At 33.3% G+C, this 19,412-nt stretch overlaps 2 protein-coding genes across 2 annotated transcripts in view; one reads left to right on the top strand and one right to left on the bottom strand.

Moving 5' to 3' along the window:
• The window catches only part of Cals (calsyntenin 1), a 189,928-nt gene extending 187,905 nt beyond the window's left edge, over window positions 1-2,023 (bottom strand). Inside the window, exon 1 of the mRNA XM_090115663.1 lies at window positions 1,765-2,023. Coding sequence (XP_089971789.1) covers window positions 1,765-1,849 — 85 coding nt within the window. The 5' untranslated portion in view covers window positions 1,850-2,023. The remainder of the gene's footprint in view (window positions 1-1,764) is intronic.
• A 2,995-nt stretch (window positions 2,024-5,018) lies between these two features.
• The window catches only part of Kdm5 (Lysine demethylase 5), a 32,359-nt gene continuing 17,965 nt past the window's right edge, over window positions 5,019-19,412 (top strand). Inside the window, exons 1-16 of the mRNA XM_090115835.1 lie at window positions 5,019-5,428; window positions 8,243-8,320; window positions 9,073-9,211; window positions 9,442-9,611; window positions 11,317-11,527; window positions 11,881-12,035; window positions 12,761-12,922; window positions 13,175-13,291; window positions 13,625-13,736; window positions 14,268-14,404; window positions 14,858-14,964; window positions 15,293-15,445; window positions 16,153-16,264; window positions 16,512-16,706; window positions 17,180-17,358; window positions 18,063-18,234. Of these exons, the coding sequence (XP_089971961.1) occupies window positions 5,222-5,428; window positions 8,243-8,320; window positions 9,073-9,211; window positions 9,442-9,611; window positions 11,317-11,527; window positions 11,881-12,035; window positions 12,761-12,922; window positions 13,175-13,291; window positions 13,625-13,736; window positions 14,268-14,404; window positions 14,858-14,964; window positions 15,293-15,445; window positions 16,153-16,264; window positions 16,512-16,706; window positions 17,180-17,358; window positions 18,063-18,234 (2,406 nt within the window). The 5' untranslated portion in view covers window positions 5,019-5,221. The remainder of the gene's footprint in view (window positions 5,429-8,242; window positions 8,321-9,072; window positions 9,212-9,441; window positions 9,612-11,316; window positions 11,528-11,880; window positions 12,036-12,760; window positions 12,923-13,174; window positions 13,292-13,624; window positions 13,737-14,267; window positions 14,405-14,857; window positions 14,965-15,292; window positions 15,446-16,152; window positions 16,265-16,511; window positions 16,707-17,179; window positions 17,359-18,062; window positions 18,235-19,412) is intronic.

Here is a 19,412-nt window from a genome sequence, read left to right as displayed (position 1 = left end):
AGCACCAAATATGAAAAGCTACATTGCGAATTTAAGCGCGAAAAAAAATAGAATGACCACAATGACGACATCGCGTGAATCATAGGCACATTCATTATTATGATCTAGCAGATTGAATAAACGTTTGGCCATGACTATTGTACAATTAGATATATCAATATTATGTATATTGTCTCATGAGGGCTCTTTGATACATGTATAAAATTGAGGTAATGATTTACATGCAATAACTGCATGCTTATACTTTGCTTGTAGTGCCTGTTATTATTACATATTGTAATTGTAAAATTGTATGCTAAATTATATAAATATTATCTATTTAATTGATAATGTAATGTATTTTTCTTTTGTTACTGAATTTATAGTCTGTAAAAGTACCTATGTAGGTAATATTTCTTGTAACTTGTATTTTATACTTAAAAATTGTTTATTTTAGTTTGCTTGCATATAAATCAGTTGGTTATTAATACATGTTACCTACAATTTGATAACTAAAATCTTTAAAAACATCTCACAGTATACAATGACATCATTTTATCTACAGCACCTTGTGGGGCCATCAATACTTGTTTTGAAACAACATATATATTATACTTAGGTACCATGTTTTACATTAATGAAAATTGTTATGTACAAACTAATTAATTTACACCTAATAACTGAATTTTAATAAAAGTAAAATCTTGTTTGTGTAATAAATTTCATGATTTTATACATAATGGATTCTTTACAAATTAGGCTTTTAGCATACCTACTAATAAAATATTTATAAATCTATTGTTAATTCTATAATTTCTTTAGACTTCACAAATCACAATGGGTTTAAATATTTTTTTAAATCCCTATTTAACAAGGAAATGTTTTCTTAAGTCTTTTACACAAAAGAACACATTTCTCATTAGACAATACAAAATCTGTACACAGAATTCCTCTTGAGGTGTTAAAATGTTACAAAAAACACATTTCTTTTTACATGAAAATGTTAATTGATTTTCCATTACTTCATTCAACTTCAATATCTTGGATCTTTTAAAAAATAATGAAAACTTAAGAATGTTTTCATTGTTCATGTCTTCAATAAATTGGGCCTGTGAGAAAATCTTTCATTTAGTTACAGTAATTAATATCTTTTGTTTAGTTATGATTTAACCTTATTATAGACTGAAATCAGGAGTACAAGAAGATATAATTAAATATAATGATGCATTCCATTCACTGTTTTTGGGATATTAGTTCTTTAATAAGTCCCTTAATCTGTGTGAAAAATAATGTGAAAGGTATTCAATGTTTTGGTGAGCTACTATGTAAATGACTGCCAGATAAATTTAACAGGCCTCTTATTCACCTCTTGCGAATACTACCTACCTATATCGAAAATGAATCAACTGCAAAAGGCGTACGCCCACAGGCTCACCGGGTCACCGTCGTCAATGTATATGTGCAGTATCACAAGAAGTGGTCAATCCGGTTCACCTAACACCCACACGACCAGTTTCTTCAGAAATCCATGCACACCATAGACATATTTTCGAAAGCCGGGAAACAACAATTTATGCAAGATTTCATTATCGTATTTTTACCATCGATACATATTAATTCAATGTATAGCGGGAATTTTAAAATATATATTCTTCAATGATCATTAATGACATCACTACAATAACTCTTCGTTGACATGGAATATAAATAAAAAATATGCAAATTATATCCTCATCAGGTGAAGGCGAAGCATAAAAGAAAAACAAATAGAAGGGTTAGAATTACCTTCATTGTCGTTGTTTCCTCCACCGTTGTGTGCCGAAGCCAGGAAAACTCCGACCCACAGAAGGCTCAAAAACCTCACAATCATTTTAACTTATTTTATGTGCACTCAGTTCACAGTTTAATCGAAAAAAAACAAATTATGCACTCGACATAGTCAAACCAACGACACTTGCGCTGCACCTCAAGGCAGCGATCAACCTTCCTTTGGCAAATGGCGGCGGATGACGGATGTGTTCATCGATTGTGTTCGAGCCTGCGCTGTTGTGTTCTTGTTAATACATTTTAGCGTATGGCAACACATTAAAATTAAAGACACGTCTACACGACAATGTTTTATTTGTCAGATAAAAATGTACTGCTAATAATATACAATCGTAATTTTATTTAAACTACTAACCTCTTCATATAAAATATTCGTAAACTCAGGCTATAAAATAATAATTTTTGACCAATTTTATGTATTGCAATCTGTTCAAACTGATAATTCTATTGTCTTATTAGCTGTCCATTATCATAATATCTCGATAAAATATTTTTATTTTCTACGTTCTATTAATAACAATCATTTATCATATAGCAGCGAAATATAGCAATGCATTATTTATTAAGCGTTCTTAATTTAACCTGTTATCAATCACAACTATAAAATAATTACCTACCTATTGCAATAAGTGAAACTCGCGGTGTCGTTCGTGTGGTATTCGGTTAAAGTAGCATTATATTATGTGCTATGGATTGCATTTATAATAATTGTGAATTAGAATATTATAACGCGAATCATGTAAAAAGAACGCTGGATGAAAGTGATGGGGTGTGTTTTGGCATGTATCGAGTTTAGCACGAAAGTTATTTGCTGCTTATTTTATTTTTGAAGCAGGCTCTCGAGTCGTGGCTTCGCAACTACATACATATTTGTTATTCTTATACCACCTCATAATTATCACCAAATAGACCAATAAATCGCCAATGCGCAGCTTAACCGTCAGCGTTCTTTTCACATGACGCGACCTATAGGTATATACAGTGGTGGACGTTTAATTAGAAACAGGTAACACGATGAAGTAGTCATCAAGTTTATTTAACATTTGTGTATTAAAGTATTAGAGATTAAGCATCATTTCATATGTAATAGAACACCCGTTTATCTTGTTTTATAATAAATTGCTTAATTTTAATCAAACGTTTGCTTAAATTAATAAAATCAAACAACTTTAGGTAAAGTCTGATTTCCGCGTATTTTCAGTCTGGACAACAAATTAGAAACAGCATGTTTCGAGTGTTCTAAAGTCAAAACCTATTAAAATGCCGTCAATGTTTTTTTCATCTATAAATATTTGCACCGTTTTTTAAACATTCTATCTAAAAGTTTCTGAAAAATAATTTACTTTGCAGCAAAAATGGGTCAAAGTAAGATTCGTGACCCATCAACAAGAAAAATAATTTTATGTTTACATTTTGACAAAAACTGGAGTTACAGGAAAATTGCAAATCATTTAGAGTGTTCGATAAAAAGATATTCAATGCTATAGTTTATTTCAATAAGCATGGTAGTTCTGATCAAGTGTCTAGAAAAGCTGGACCATGAAAAATCACTGCTCGCGAGGATAGGCAAATGATTCTTTTGGCAAAAATGGATCCATTTAAAAGCTCAAATTCTATTATAAAATTAGTTTTTTCCGAAGATGAACCACGCCATGTGTCGATGAGATCGGTTTTCGGGTGCTAAGTCGAGGCAAAATTGTTTGTGAGAGACGCCAGGAAAGTACAGCTTCTTATTAGGCAGGGAACGACGATTTGCATTTACTAAGAAATATTGTTTGAGAACAGTCCGCCAGTGAAAAAGTTTTATTTTGGGACGAAACAAATTAATTTAATCAATTCTGATGGCAAAAGATACGCGCGTCGTCCAGTTAACCATACCTTAGATAATAAATTAAAAACAGTTAAGCAAGGCGGAGGAAACATTATAGTATGGGGTTGTTTTTAGATTGTTATAATCTTTATAGACAACAACGGCTTTACAACGTCGTGGCTCAGATTGTAAGAGATTTTCACACGTTTGCAAAAACATATTTCCTAATAGAATTGGAACCTTTAAATGGATCTATCTTTGCGAAAAGAATAATTTACCTATCCTCGCGAGCAGTAGTTTTTCATGGTCAAGCTTTTCTAGGCACTTAATCAGAAGTACCATGCTCTTTGAAATAAACTATAGCATTGAATATCTTTTTATCGAACACTCTAAATGATTTGCAATTTTCCTGTAACTCCAGTTTTTGTCAAAATGTAAACTTAAAATTATTTTTCTTGTTGATGGGTCACGAATCTTACTTTTACCCATTTTTGCTGCAAAGTAAATTAATTTTCAGAAACTTTTAGATAGAATGTTTAAAAAACGGTGCAAATATTTATAGATGAAAAAAACATTGACGGCATTTTAATAGGTTTTGACTTTAGAACACTCGAAACATGCTGTTTCTAATTTGTTGTCCAGACTGAAAATACGCGGAAATCAGACTTCACCTAAAGTTGTTTGATTTTATTAATTTAAGCTAACGTTTGATTAAAATTAAGCAATTTATTATAAAACTAGATAAACGGGTGTTCTATTACATATGAAATAATGCTTAATCTCTAATACTTTAATACACAAATGTTAAATAAACTTGATGACTACTTCATCGTGTTACCTGTTTCTAATTGTGTGTCAGTATTCGATAAACTATTTTTGCACATAAGGCCGTCTGTCCATCTGCAAGAAAACTTCCACAAGAAATGTCCGAGAGTCTGTCTGACAGCAACTTGCAAGTCTACTTGCAGGTGGAAAGTGGAAACGCGGAATTTTTTCTTGCAGATGGAAACGCGGTTTATGAACCCAATTTTCTTTTTTTAAAGTGGATAAAATAATGTTTTTATGATAGCTGATCTAGACATGAATAAAATAATGCGAGGCCAAAGTTAGAACTGTCACAGCTTCTCAGTGAAATGTGAAAAAATGTATAAATTCTAAGGTAAGGCAGAATTCACTTCACTCGCCCTAACTCACTTTTGCTCACTTATTATTTGGTACTCTCACGTTTATAATATATTATGTGGGTTACTCGTTATATTTTTTTGTGTAAATATTTAAATTGCGCCATGCTATCTCATATTCATATTTTATCTGTATTTTGTACAACAAATAGGTCGATGTGTTGACTCATTGAAAAATATACAAATTTTCTACTGGCAATACTAGAGTTTCGAAAGTTCAATTTTGCATGGCGGACGTGCAAGTGGGTTCTGTTATTTGTTGGTGATAATTTCAATTATTATTTCTTTGAGATTCCTTATGGAAAGGCAAATTTTCATACTACTTTTTCTTTGTGGACGTGCTTTATTCATCCCTTAACGTTGGATAATGTTAAAGTGTTAGTTTTTGTTAAAATAGTGAGAACTGCATAGGTTTTTCTCAAAAATGGGAAAATGTGACGAAGCTAATGTCGAAGTTAGTATGGGGGACTCGGCGTCCCCCATGAAACCAGATAATTTTACATTCACCGTGCCTCCAGAAGCCCCTGTCTTCGAGCCAACACCAGAAGAGTTCTTGGATCCTCTGGCGTACATCAGTAAAATAAGACCAATAGCTGAAAAGTCGGGGATTTGCAAAATAAAACCCCCCGCGGTAAGTTATTTTCTTTGTGTTTAATCGAAAGCTTTTGAGTATCTTTATTAGTTTTCAGTGCAATTTTGCATACAGCTTAGTTTTATAACCCTATTCGTGCACGTTTAAAACATCTATGATGCAACCGTGGTAACAGGTCTTCTAGTTTTTTGTGTTATCGAAGATATCAATTCTTTAATTTATTATCTGAAATGTATCTATGTCTCAAATTATGTTTTGATACAAAGTTTAAAATGCATAAAATTGTCGTCAAATGCACTTGCATATTGTTGGTATAAGCTGGTTGCCATTTTGTATTGTGCCCTCTGCCTACGATAGTTTTGATAAAAAAAGAACCATTCGACCACTTTCGTCGCAAATAACTGTATCGCCAACTCAGTTTTCATGAAAAAGCATCTTTAATAGCATTTATATGTTCTTTTGTAGAAAATAATTGTATAAATATTTATTTATGTGTCTATGTAATGCAATGCAAAATGGTTTCTTTATATTTATAAAGCAATTTGAATAATAAAAGACATACTTGGACCTAATTCATAACTGTATATTAGATATTTTTCCTATATGACCAAGTTTTGTAAGACTTGATGTGTGCCATATGCCCTGCTTAAGATTTCAGTTCAAGTGCTCCTTTGTGTATAGGTATGTTAATGTATACATACATTATATAAGTCCTTTTAAGTGATTACATTGCTTGCATACAGTTAGTGAAGGATAATTAAAAAATAATTAGGTATTGTCATGAAATAAATTTCTTACTTTTCATATAGTTTTTTTTTTAATTTGTATAAACTTTGACATCCATTGTGCAATAGGGCGAAAAAATTTAATGCTGCAGTTATAATTTTATGAATTCATTAAAAAGAAAGGTCACCATAAACATAAGGAAGCTAACTAAAATACTAACTGTACTCCAATAAATAAATGATATATTTTTTATTGACAAAATAATGTAAAGATTTAATTTTTTTGTAGCAAATCATTCCTTGTAAAAATAATATTTAATCATAATAACAAGATCAAATTATTTATCAATTTTATTCACATCCAACTTATCTTATATATATAAAATTCTCGTGTCACAATGTTAGTCTGCATACTCCTCCGAAACGGGTGGACCGATTCTCATGAAATTTTCTGTGCATATCGGGTAAGTCTGAGAATCGGCCAACATCTATTTTTCATATGTACCACGGGCGAAGCCGGGGCGGACCGCTATAATAATAATCGTTTTAAGAAACTAACCGTGTTGCTACATGTCTTATAATAATTTGTAAATTAAAGGTTACGTAAGTAGAATATTGATTTAAACATGAATTACTAATTTTTGTAATTAAATATTATGTTCTTTATAATATGTATTGAAATTTTCACTTTGAATATATTGTGAGCGCAAAACCTAAAAAATGTTTGTTTATATTTATAGCAAAATTTGTGATATAATAATATGTGCCTATTGCATAAACTAATCATTATATTGTGCCCTGTTTCAAATCGCTGACCCACTTTCAATTGTATCCCAAGTTTTTCAGCCTCAGAAATAACCATGAAGTGGAAGAACATTTTGGATTGTATAAATATCCTTTTCTTTATAATTTTATACCTAAATGCCGACAAAATTTTTAGATGTAATTTTCACAGTTCACATGAATTATTGTGATAGTTAATTATCAAAATGTATCCCAAGGATTACAACTGTGTTTATCATCAACTGCAATTATAGAAATAAATTGAGTCCATAACTATTAAGTGATTTGAAAATTACCATTCAACTTCTAGTAAAACAACATATTGCGCTTCGTTTGCCTTTCTCCCCGTGGTTGCCTGGCAGAGAACACTGCATAGTGATAAGGCCGCCCTTTGTGCTTTTTAAACTTATTATTGTAACCTTAATGTATATTTTGTTTCTTGCACAATAAAGTGTTAAATAATAATAAAACATATCAACAAACAGGCATATAATTTAAATAGCTAACATAGGCCATAACACGAAATAGTTGACTTAGGCAGAAGTCCTGTTTTGTAGTAAAATTGGCAATTTACTATTGCACAATACATTTAAAATCATTCTATCAGTATTTTATTGCAATGGCCCTGATCATTTAACAATAAATTGACAGTAGCAGTGTTCCCTGCACTTATAAGTGATAGTGACTACTGTTAGAAACCAAATATATTTACCAAAGTTTATGATAAAATGTTATTTGTGAATTAAGTGACTTTTACACTGAAATATTTGGGCACTCCTCATTGAAAGCCTTTTTAACCTCCGATAAATCATTGTTTATGTAAAGATTAGATAGTCAGGGACACATGAAATTAGCGAATCATTTCCAAGTTCCTACAGTAGTCAGTATGTATTCTCTCAAATTTATGCCATACTCTCACCTACGATATAGCTTTCAAATCCAAATATTATAAAGCTCACTAACAATCTGAGGCTAAAAGCTGCATAAAATATGTTGTTCTTTGTTGAGAATCAGCTTTTTAATTTTTTGTCAATATCAATTTAATTACCTATTAAATATCTTAATTGTTTTTATTATCTTTATCATGAAATGTGTTATTGTTTTGGGTGTTAATTCAAACTCACACCTATGGTTATTAATCTTATTTTTTTATTTAAGCAGTCTAGTCATATTAGGATCTGCAGCTCTTGATCGCCTGATGACCTCTATAAAAATAATTTCTTACGTTTTAAAATATTATTCTTCTATTATATTACATTTTTTAATGTCAAATTGTTATTATTTTACTAATAGTAGGGAAAACTTACACTCAAATATCAACAAGACAATATGATGTTTATTACAGCATTGGCAGCCACCATTTGCGGTTGATGTTGACAGGCTACGGTTTACACCCAGGATTCAAAGATTAAATGAATTAGAGGTAAGAATATAATAATAACCTTTATACAGATAAATGTTGCCCTTTTAGTTTCATTTATACTTAGATTTCGTTTGAATGAAATTTATTACATTACATCACTTTTTGAAAAGTTGTTTTATTTACGATAATGTTACAATTCATACTGAATCTCGGAATATGATCTTTTTCTGTGATTTTCGAACTGCTTTACACTAGCAGAATTCTAACTGAATTATGACTAATGAAGTTTTCGTAAAATACATATTTCATGCTGCAAGTCATGAAACCATATAATTGTACTCATAATCTCAAGTCATAACACTACTCATTTAAAAGGAAATCTGCTAAGTGTACTGTGACTTCGTAATCTCGCAAGAGATATTAGCTGCATTTATATTAGGTCATTTATGTATAGCTAAAACTATTTTTAATAGTTCTAAATATAGATAGCCTGTTTTTGAGATATGCTCTTGAATAATTAACTGTTTTTGTTGTCGATTAGAACAACATAACACTTTTATTTTTCTTGTGTAGGTATTTACATAAGAAAAATATGTGTTGGTTATAATCGATGTGTATTGATTATTACAATTTTTTATGGAAATTCTTCTTTGAAATATTTAAATGTATTTTTCACAATTTACATCAATTATTGTCGAATATAAATTTGAAAATTTGCATAATCTTTTTAATAGTTTTTACATGTATTAGATTAGTTTGTGCTTTTCCAAATTGGGATAATAATAATTTAAATTTAAACCATTCCTTAACAGGCTATTACACGGGTGAAGTTAAATTTCCTGGATCAAATCATAAAATTCTGGGAACTACAGGGCTCAGTATTGAAGATACCAACAGTTGAGAGGAAGCCGTTGGACTTATATGCATTACATAAAATTGTTAAAGAGGCTGGTAAGTAAAGACGTATTTAATTAATAATTTTTGAAGTGAAAACTTCTTTAGCGGCGTTGAGCACTTTTTCTGTAATGGGTATAAATCTTAAACTCGCGTTAGGACACGTGACCTGATCGAAAACACGACTCTTAATAAAGCTATTCTATAAACTTATTATCCACATTTAATATCAGTTTTTGAAATTTTAACTTGTTAATTTTCGATTATAAAATACATTTGTTCCCCAGGTGGTTTTGAAGTATGTTCAGCGGAACGGAAATGGTCGAAGATAGCTCGCCGCATGGGTCACCCCCAGGGCAAAGGCATCGGCTCGATACTGAAAAGCCACTACGAACGGATCCTGTATCCGTATGATGTTTTCAAGAATAATGGAGCGGTCGGTGATAATAAGGAGACGGTGAGTTGTCTGTTTGTTTGTGTGTTTTTAAAATGTGTGTGGTACTGTTATAAGTTATATGTGTACTTAGTATCCATGTGCTCTTTCTATAGATTGTTAGGTTTTTAAATAGGTAGTTTAATGGTTATTTAAACTGTCGTAAGATTTGTTCTGCTCTTTGGAAGTTTATCTGCAACGAGCAGACATACAGACAATAGTTTAAATAATCATTATTTCGTTAAAGCTTCAGTGTATAGTACACTACTACTATGTTATTTATTTTGGTTCGATCAAACACTCTAATTTTATGTATTTGTACAAATTATTTATAGTATAGTAATTTTAAAAGCTAATAAATTTCTAACGGTTGTTTATATTGTTCATAACATTTTATTTATAATACTGCATCTTTGCAGATTTATGTACGATAATTTATCGAAGCTAGTAGGTATATGAAAATCATAATTAGTATGTTACAAGGTGACTTGGGACATTAATTTCTGTAATTATAATATATACTACAAGTTGCGTATAAATACTTATTGTTTATAGATAGTTTCATTGAACTTTTGACAAATAATCTTTTTAATTACAGTTTATATATTATCTGATTGGAAATAAAAAAAAATACTGAATATTAAATACCTCAATCCTCTGAATGTCAATACATAATAAACATTATTATCAATGCCAATTGCGTATGCTATTTTATTGTTTAAATTACGACAATACTGGCACATCGGCTGTGTTGTCTTTGTTTCTGCAGAAACAGAAAATATTAAAATAATTATGATTATAATTTATATTTGTATAGAGTAGACCATTTTGTTTACACAAATACATACTACACAGTTTTATAATGTGCCACTTCTGTTTATACACAGAGTGACAAGGAGAACAACATTTTGGAGAATTAAGATATAACTTTATAAAGATGTATTTTATTTTGTAAAAGACTGTGTAATGTGTATGTGTGAACATAATAACATATGGAAAAAATAAGTATTTGTCTTACAGGATTATGCTTATAATCACCAATAAACATAATGTTATTATAATGTATATGAGTATGTTTAACTTGTATTAGTATGGCATATATGACTTATATGATATATCTATACGAATAATATAAAGCTGTAGAGTGTTTGTTTGAACTTGCTAATCTCAAGAATTACTAGACCAAATTCAAATAATAATTCACTGTTGGATATGTTCGTAATCCCTAAGTACTATTATGCTATAGAGTATAGACTATAAATGTACCACGGACAATGCCAGGTCGGACTGCTAGTCATGTATAAAACACTAAAAACGAGTATTACATAAATTACTTCACATAAGTATTTATTTATTTAACAATTAACATTATAAACGGATTAATGCAGTACATAAGGCGGCCTTATCGCTTACTAGCGATCTCTTCCAGGCTATTCTTAATATATATAACATGATTTCTGTATTAGTATTATATTCATTTAAATTTATTTTGTATTATTTTGTATAAAAAATAGCTAAATTACCTAAATCATTATTTAAGTTAATATTATGCTATAGTTTTGTTATTATTGTGTCATTAAGGAAGGTGGACCCCAAAATACAGGCTGTCTTAGTTTGGGGTCCAAATGTTACATGTTTGTACCTAACCCACAAATTGATCAATAAATGATTTTTATTTATTATTTTATAGTATAACACCGAAATTAATCCAATCATCGTTCCTAACCAGAAAATCGAAGTGAAAACTGAACAAACACCGGAGAAGGTGAACGCTCGCAGTCGCTCCGCGAGCAAGGGCCCGGCGGCGACTCCGCCCCCCGGCCGCCGGTACAAGAGCTCGGAGCCCGAGCCGGCGGAGGGCAGCCACACGGAGGGCGCTCTGCCCGGTGCTGATGATAAGAAGACACCGATCAAGGAGGAACCTATTGAGACTAGGCGGAGTGAGTTTTTCTTTGACACATTTTTGTTTATAATTCAATCATCGTTTTCAGATGTTAGACTTCATTATTATTATAAAGTTATTCCCATTTTACAAATACTTTCAGATATATATTTTATTTTTCGCCTCTTTGCGTATAACAGTATTTTGAAAGCTATTTTTTAATCTAATGTCTTAACCTTAGTTACATAATGCGAGAAATACGGAACAGTTTTTACAATTACCTGTTTCATAGTTTTAACGTCTGCAATTATCAACTTGCAACTTATCTTTCACAAAACTTGTCACTTTTCCTCTTATATTAATTTAAAAATCAACTCTATACCCCATACAATAAAGTTCAAAATCCCGCAGGCCCGCGCGAGAACAAATGGATGTCCAGTGCCGCGAGTTGCGGCGCCCGCGCACGTGTGCTCCGTTCGACGCGTTTGCGCGAACATCGTTTGAGCAATATGACGGTGTCCGTGACGCCTGCACCACCCTGCGCTACGTTGAGACCGGATGATCCGGTACGAATATTTATTTATATTATACTAGCTTCCTCCCACGACTTTGTACGTGCATCCCCGTTTTTCCCCGTTCCCGTAAGAATTTCGGGAAATCCTTTCTTAGCGGATGCCTACGTCCTAACATCTACCTGCATGCCAAATTTCAGCCCGATATGTCCAGTGGTTTCGGCTGTGCGTTGATAGATCACTATATCAGTCACCTTTGAGTTTTATATATATAGATTTTGACGTGACAACGTCTTATAATTCGATGGAGCCGGCTGCACGCATGAAAAAACATGACTCATGCGGCGTTACCTCGCTCTGAGGCGTTCCATGTAAGGCTTGAAGTGCGAGCGAGAGCGCGGAACGAGCGACAAGGAAGCACAATCGGACGTTGTCACGTTCAACTATCGTCAGTAAACCGACTTTACAGACAACCATTTTTTTTTAAATGTTTTAGTGCTAGAGAGATGAGGAAAGAGGCGAGGGGCACGATGAAATTAAATTTTATCTTGTTAGTTTTTTAGCGGTGGCAAGACTTGAAAAAAGTGCAGGGGCTGGGTGAACGTACTACATAAAACATGTGATTTCTTTAACCTCACGAGCGCGATCGCAGGTATAACGAGAGAGAGACGGACCGATCTCCCGTCTCATCTCGAGACGCTGCCACCAATAAGACGTTATCACGTAAACATCTCGATCGTAAACCTACTTTACAAACAACAATTTTTTTTTATATCCAGCTCGCCAAATACATGTGCCACATATGCGGGCGTGGTGACATTGAGGAGCAGATGCTTCTATGCGACGGCTGCGACGACTCGTACCACACGTTCTGCTTGGTGCCGCCGCTCGCTGACGTGCCGAAGGGCGACTGGCGCTGTCCCGTGTGCTTGGCTGAGGAGGTGGGTGGTAACATCATCATCATTATAATAGTCATCATCATCATCACCATCATTTCTCCCTATACTAATTCCTAATATTTCCCTTTTAACACTCAACATAAACCTTAACAATCTTAGTAGGTAGTTAGGTACATAGTACATTCATAACGATTAATTACCATCGCAAACAAATTTATCAAATTTATTACTTGTTTATAATAAAATTCAAACTTTATTCAGCAAATTTTGTTAAAATGTCATTCTATTACACAGGTATCAAAACCGACAGAGGCGTTCGGTTTCGAGCAAGCGTCGCGCGAATATACTCTGCAGCAGTTCGGCGAAATGGCTGATCAGTTCAAATCGGATTATTTCAATATGCCTGTACATGTAAGTATATTTGTTATTAAATAGTTCTCTGTTAATAAACGAATGTGGAATACTATATTTGTTTTTAACGTGAGTATTTTTATTGTAATGTTACAATTCCTTGATAAAATATTTGATTTTGACCACTCGAAACACGTATTCAGATGATTTCTTGCAAAAAGGATACAAGAAATTGTAAATTATCTGTGCATCTTGATTTCTTTTACAAGCACTTTTCACCATATAACAAAGAAATTAGGTATCACCAGTTTCAACAGCAGTTTATATAGAAAATAATTTTGTAAGAATGTCAACACATTTGTTAAATATTTAATTTTTATATTAATTTAACAGATGGTCCCAACATCAACGGTCGAGAGAGAGTTCTGGCGGGTGGTGTCGTCACTAGAGGAAGACGTGACAGTCGAATATGGAGCCGATCTGCATTCTATGGACCATGGATCAGGTAAAATAAAAGTTTATTTAGCCCTTAAATATGGACGTAAAATAAAAGTAAATATTTGAATGGTTGCGTTTAAAGCTTTAGGAAGTGATATAAAATAATTGTTTGTTGGGAAAAAAAGGTTATTATTGCGTTGTTAATGTTTTTAATACAATATTGTAATACTGCAAAAATCGTAAATAAAATAAAGTAAAAAATATACTACGGAAAAAAAATTGCGTTTAAAATTACAAAATGTTGTATCAAGTCATTGCACATAGAAATTACTAGCTTTCCAGATTTCCACCCGCAGCTTCGCCCGCGCAGTCAAAGAAAGACCCGCATAGTTCCCGTTCCCGTGGGATTTCCGGAATAAAACCTATCCTTATGTCCCGGGGTAAAAAGTAGCCTATGTCCTTTCTCGGGTATCAAAATATCTCTATACCAAATTTCATGCAAATTAGTTCAGTAGTTTAGGCGTGATTGAGTAACAGACAGACAGAGTTACTTACGGATTTATAATATTAGTACGGATAATGAGTATTTTTTTTTTAGGTTTCCCAACAAAATCAAGCGCACACTTATATCCCGGCGAGCAGCAGTACGCCGAGTCCAGTTGGAATTTGAATAACCTGCCCGTTCTGGAAGGTTCTGTGCTTGGTCACATCAATGCTGACATCTCTGGCATGAAGGTGAAAATTGTTTTATAATTATAAAGAAAAGCGTGTGTGCTGAGCACACGTGTCAGAAGTGAAACTATTTGGCAAGATTCAAAGATACCAAAATCGACACCTTACTTCATCACGTGACGGTATTGCCATGACGCGACCTTGAAATTTTACTCTCAAAGCGCCTAAAGAAGTTTGTCTTCTAAAATATTATGAAAAGCTTTAAAATTAAAATTTACTTTATTTTGAACATTTTTCATTATTCATCAAACAATTCAATCTGTTCCTTTATGTAGCCTTGAATATTATAAATTTTTATTGCTTATGAATACATAGTTTCAATCCGTAATTAACCGGATATTGTCACATACACAAAATGTTGAATATCTTATTTTATGTAACAGTGCAGTGTGAAAATTTCGTTTGTTTGTAATTATTTCATATGTAATATATTTTATTTCAAAATGTTTTGTTCAGGTACCATGGCTATACGTCGGTATGTGTTTCGCCACGTTTTGCTGGCACAATGAAGATCACTGGAGTTATTCAATCAATTACCTGCATTGGGGTGAACCGAAAACATGGTATGTTACATCTATAACACATAAAAAATGTAAACAATGTAATTTTTTTAGTAAAAATGTAATTTTTTGTAAAAATGTTAAGTACAAATTTTTTGTAATAATGTTATTTTTTGTCATAAATTATCTAGGTCTCATTTTCATTGGTAGGTATTATTTAGATTGTTTTCCAAGTTGCTTACTATAGTTGCCTACTCAGTTAGGACTTATTTAAAAGTTCGCCGCTTGTGATTATTATTTCAATATGTATGATATTTGTAACTGTGTAGCTTACTAACATTCCCATATATTCTGATCTCTATTGTATTATTCATTTAATTATTAATCACAGGTATGGAGTACCCAGCTCAAAGGCTGAACAATTCGAAGCGGCCATGAAAGCAGAAGCCCCAGAGCTGTTCCAACTGCAACCAGATTTGCTGCATCAGCTCGTCACCATCATGAACCCCAATGTGCTGATGAAGGCCGGAGTACCCGTGTATAGGTATGTAATGTGGTTGTAAAAGTTTGGAGAAGACAGGTTTTGTTTGATAATGCATTGAGATAATATTACTACGTATGGAGGAGGACACCACGAACAAAATCTGTGCGCCATTTTTTTGCTCTAACTAAGTTTTAAAAATTATTGTCTAGTTAGGTACTTACCGATGAAAGTTATTCCTTTGAACTTTTCCGTATTATTTGTATTATTTGTGCAATATCGTAACACACACGAAGGCATATTTGATGCGTTTCACAACAAATAAAAAATGAGCGTGCAGTTACGCCATATGGCGTATGTTGAGCGGAACATAAGTGATGTAGGCGGTGTCGTCTCCATAAGTATATCTCAATGTGATAATATAGGTTTTTGTTGATGTTTAGCGATTAGCGGCTCAGAAAGTTTGGAAGTACTCATATTTAAATCGGGTTCTTTTATGTTAAAAAATCTTGTCTTTTCATTGCCATTATAATATTTTTTAACAATATGAATACAATTATCTTCAACCCGTATTACGTTATAGCTGCTGAGATTCTAATTTTGGTTTTATTAATTTAAGAAAAACACCAACCTATTATTTCATGTAAAAAAAATATATAATGCATATTTTACTTTTTGCATTTTGGCATCACATAAGCTTCAAACAGATTTTCAGATTTCAAAAACTACACCGTTGCGTTCTTTTGGATAAAACGCAATATTTTTTACAGAACGGACCAGCACGCCGGTGAATTTGTGATCACGTTCCCGCGCGCGTATCACGCCGGCTTCAATCAAGGATATAACTTCGCTGAAGCTGTTAATTTCACACCAGCTGATTGGGTGAGTTTATTCTTTGTTTTCGTTGAATTTAGGGCATTTTTTTTATTAATTTAGTTAGGGTTGGTTATGTAAATGATTGAAAAAAGGAAATTGTAAGCCTATTTGAGGCTCATGTTCGTTGAGATTTGTGTATTTTTACATTTTTTTTTGTTGGTTTTCATTTATATTTATTTTACATTATTTTCTTATCTGTCCATCTATATTTGTGTGTGTGTGTGTGGGTATTAATTTAATATTTTCCTACCAGTTAAAAATGGGTCGCGAGTGCATAGCCCACTACTCGACACTGCGCCGCTACTGCGTGTTCTCGCACGACGAGCTCGTGTGCAAGATGGCGCTCGAGGCGGACTCGCTGAGCCTCACCGTGGCGCTCGCCGCGTACAGGGACATGCGCACCATGCTGCACGACGAGCGCAAGTTAAGGAAGGCGCTCTTGGATTGGGTACGTGAACGGGAAAAAATAATAATAAAAAAGTGAAAAAAAGTCGTCAAAATGGCAGAAGTCAAACAAATTTTAATGGGGTAAAGCAGCTTTCAAAGGAAAAAGAATTGAATTGGGTGAGGCAGTCGAAAGTTTTGAAGTAATACAATCGAAGGAAAATACAGTCCAAGTCAAATGAGAATCTTTTATTGGAGTTGATTCAATTTAAAATTCTTTATTGTGCATTACAGGAACGGGTGCAAATAAAAATAAATAATCAATCATACAAAGATCACAACAGATGATCGTATCGCTTAATCACAAAATTTAAATCAATAAAAGAGCATACTCGTACTTGTACAATGCTATATTGAAGAAAAAAATAACACAAATTAAATTAAAACTAATTATAACGCAATAATTATACTCAATACCTATGTCTAATATTTTTTCATAACCCTAAATACTAAATGCAACTCTTTTCCACTATACAGGGTGTAACAGAAGCTGAGCGGGAGGCGTTCGAACTATTACCAGACGACGAGCGTCAATGCCACCTGTGCAAAACCACGTGTTTCCTGTCGTGCGTCACGTGCCCGTGCACGCAGGTAGTCGCGTGCCTGCGACACTTTCACCAACTGTGCGCGTGCGCACCCGCTGCGCATAAACTCAGGTGGGTGACGTAATGTAGATTAATATAGGATATGGTATCTAACAAATCTCGATCAGTTCGGGTAGTTGCAATTATTGAGACAACTAAATTATTGTGAAAAACATCGCTGTTATGGTCACTAATATGCCAATAATTTAAGAATAGGGCTATATTATTATTATGAGATATTTTACAATAATAACATAAACATAGAGTAATATATTTTTACAAAACGTATTTTTTCAAATTTGATGCAATGGAATACAATTGAATAGTGTCTTAAGTCTGCAAGTTATATACTATAGCACTGCGTAACTTGTTACACCTAACATAAAGTTTTTGTACACATTTATTTCGAGCTTTTTGAAACGCAATTAAGAAAAATAAAACAATACCTTTACCTAACTAACATAACTACAATATTTCCAACAACAAGGTACTGCTACATGCTGGACAATTATACTTTTTTTTATTATCAAACAGTATAATATTCGAGCGTGTAGTTAAAAAAAAAGACGTGTGGCACTCGGGGACTGCCGCGGTAAAGCTATTGCATGCTATGCCTTCAAGCCACACCTCCGCGCCCGTCCCTGTGGGGAGCGTGAGGTTTTTCTTTACGCAACTTCTGGATTCGGTCCCCGCGCTCAAGGCCCGCGATAGAAGCTATGCAATAGCTTAATAAAAATGAATCAATACTTAAAACTACAATATACCTCACGATTTAGGTACCGTTACACGCTCGACGAGCTACCAGCGATGCTGGACAAGCTGAAGCGCAAGTCGGAGCAGTTCCGCGAATGGGCGGAGGCCGTGCAGAACGCGTTAGATCCGGACACGCCCAAAACTTGTGATTTAGATGGATTACGTGCGCATCTGAAGCGGGCACACGATCTTAAGGTATGCGCACACACACACACACAAACAACCACACACACACGAAAATATACATGCGGACAAACAGTCCTGCATCACGCAAGAAAAAACACAACGAATACGCACGTGGTATCAGCACGCACATGAGCACGCGTAAACGAGATATAAAGACACGAAATAACTACGTGTACTTAACCACACATGCACGTATCTTTGCGCACACACACGTGATGACATTGTAAGGTGGTGCCTCGGGAGAGGATTGAAACACTAGGACTGCCGAATGAATACTGTATATTTGATATAAAAGATGCCTTATTAAATAGATACAAAACTAGGTTACACGTGTTATATAGTTAATATTATTATAATTAGTACATAAAGCTACATTTAAGCACTAGGTACATCTCATCTCCACCGCAATAAAAAAAATAAAATAAACACTAACAATTTATTTTATTTTAGCTTACTTATGTTCATACAGTACAATGTCCTATTATCATAATTATTTCCATTACAAACTAAATAGTACATAATATTATAAACGTTTTGACAAAATTATTAGGTAATCGGTTCAAAATACATTTTTAAAACCGTAACTTTTAACAAAATTATTAGGTAATCGGTTCAAAATACATTTTGGTTCTGTTTTTATGAATAACATAGTTTTTATTATCTTTAAGTATTTCTACATTGGGTGAACATTCCCTTACTACTTTATATGGACCTAAATATATGTTTTGAAACTTATTGCCTGTTTCATTTTTTATTAAAATTAAATCATTCGGTTTATAAGTAACCGGATTAATATTACGATCATACTTTTCTTTTCTTTTCAATTTACTAGATATAAGATTTTCTCTCGCCTCTTTTTGTGACGTCTGTATTCTAAATTTGAGTTCTAAAGGATAATTATCAAAATTGTACAAAGGCTCAACTTGTGCAGATTGCAAATTTGATGGTAAATTACATTTCTTACCGAACACCAACTCATAGGGAGTAAACTTGGTCTCTGTGTGTACCGCAGTGTTATAGGAAAAACACCAAAATGGAAGCCACGTGCTCCAAGCTTCTGGGTGATTTCCTGTCTGTATTCGCAAGTAGTTACCCAATTGTTTGTGCGAATTCTCCAAGGCACCGATACTTTGATGGTGATATGCGGTTGACTGCAGCTTGTTAATATGCAAAAGTTTACAAACCTC

Source organism: Colias eurytheme, chromosome 24 (assembly GCF_061535395.1).
Source record: "Colias eurytheme isolate Ceu_HAF_F1 chromosome 24, ilColEury1 Martin Lab GWU primary, whole genome shotgun sequence".
Lineage (NCBI taxonomy): Eukaryota > Metazoa > Arthropoda > Insecta > Lepidoptera > Pieridae > Colias > Colias eurytheme.
The sequence above is the reverse complement of the archived record's forward strand: the minus strand, read 5'-3'. Positions and strand labels throughout refer to the sequence as shown.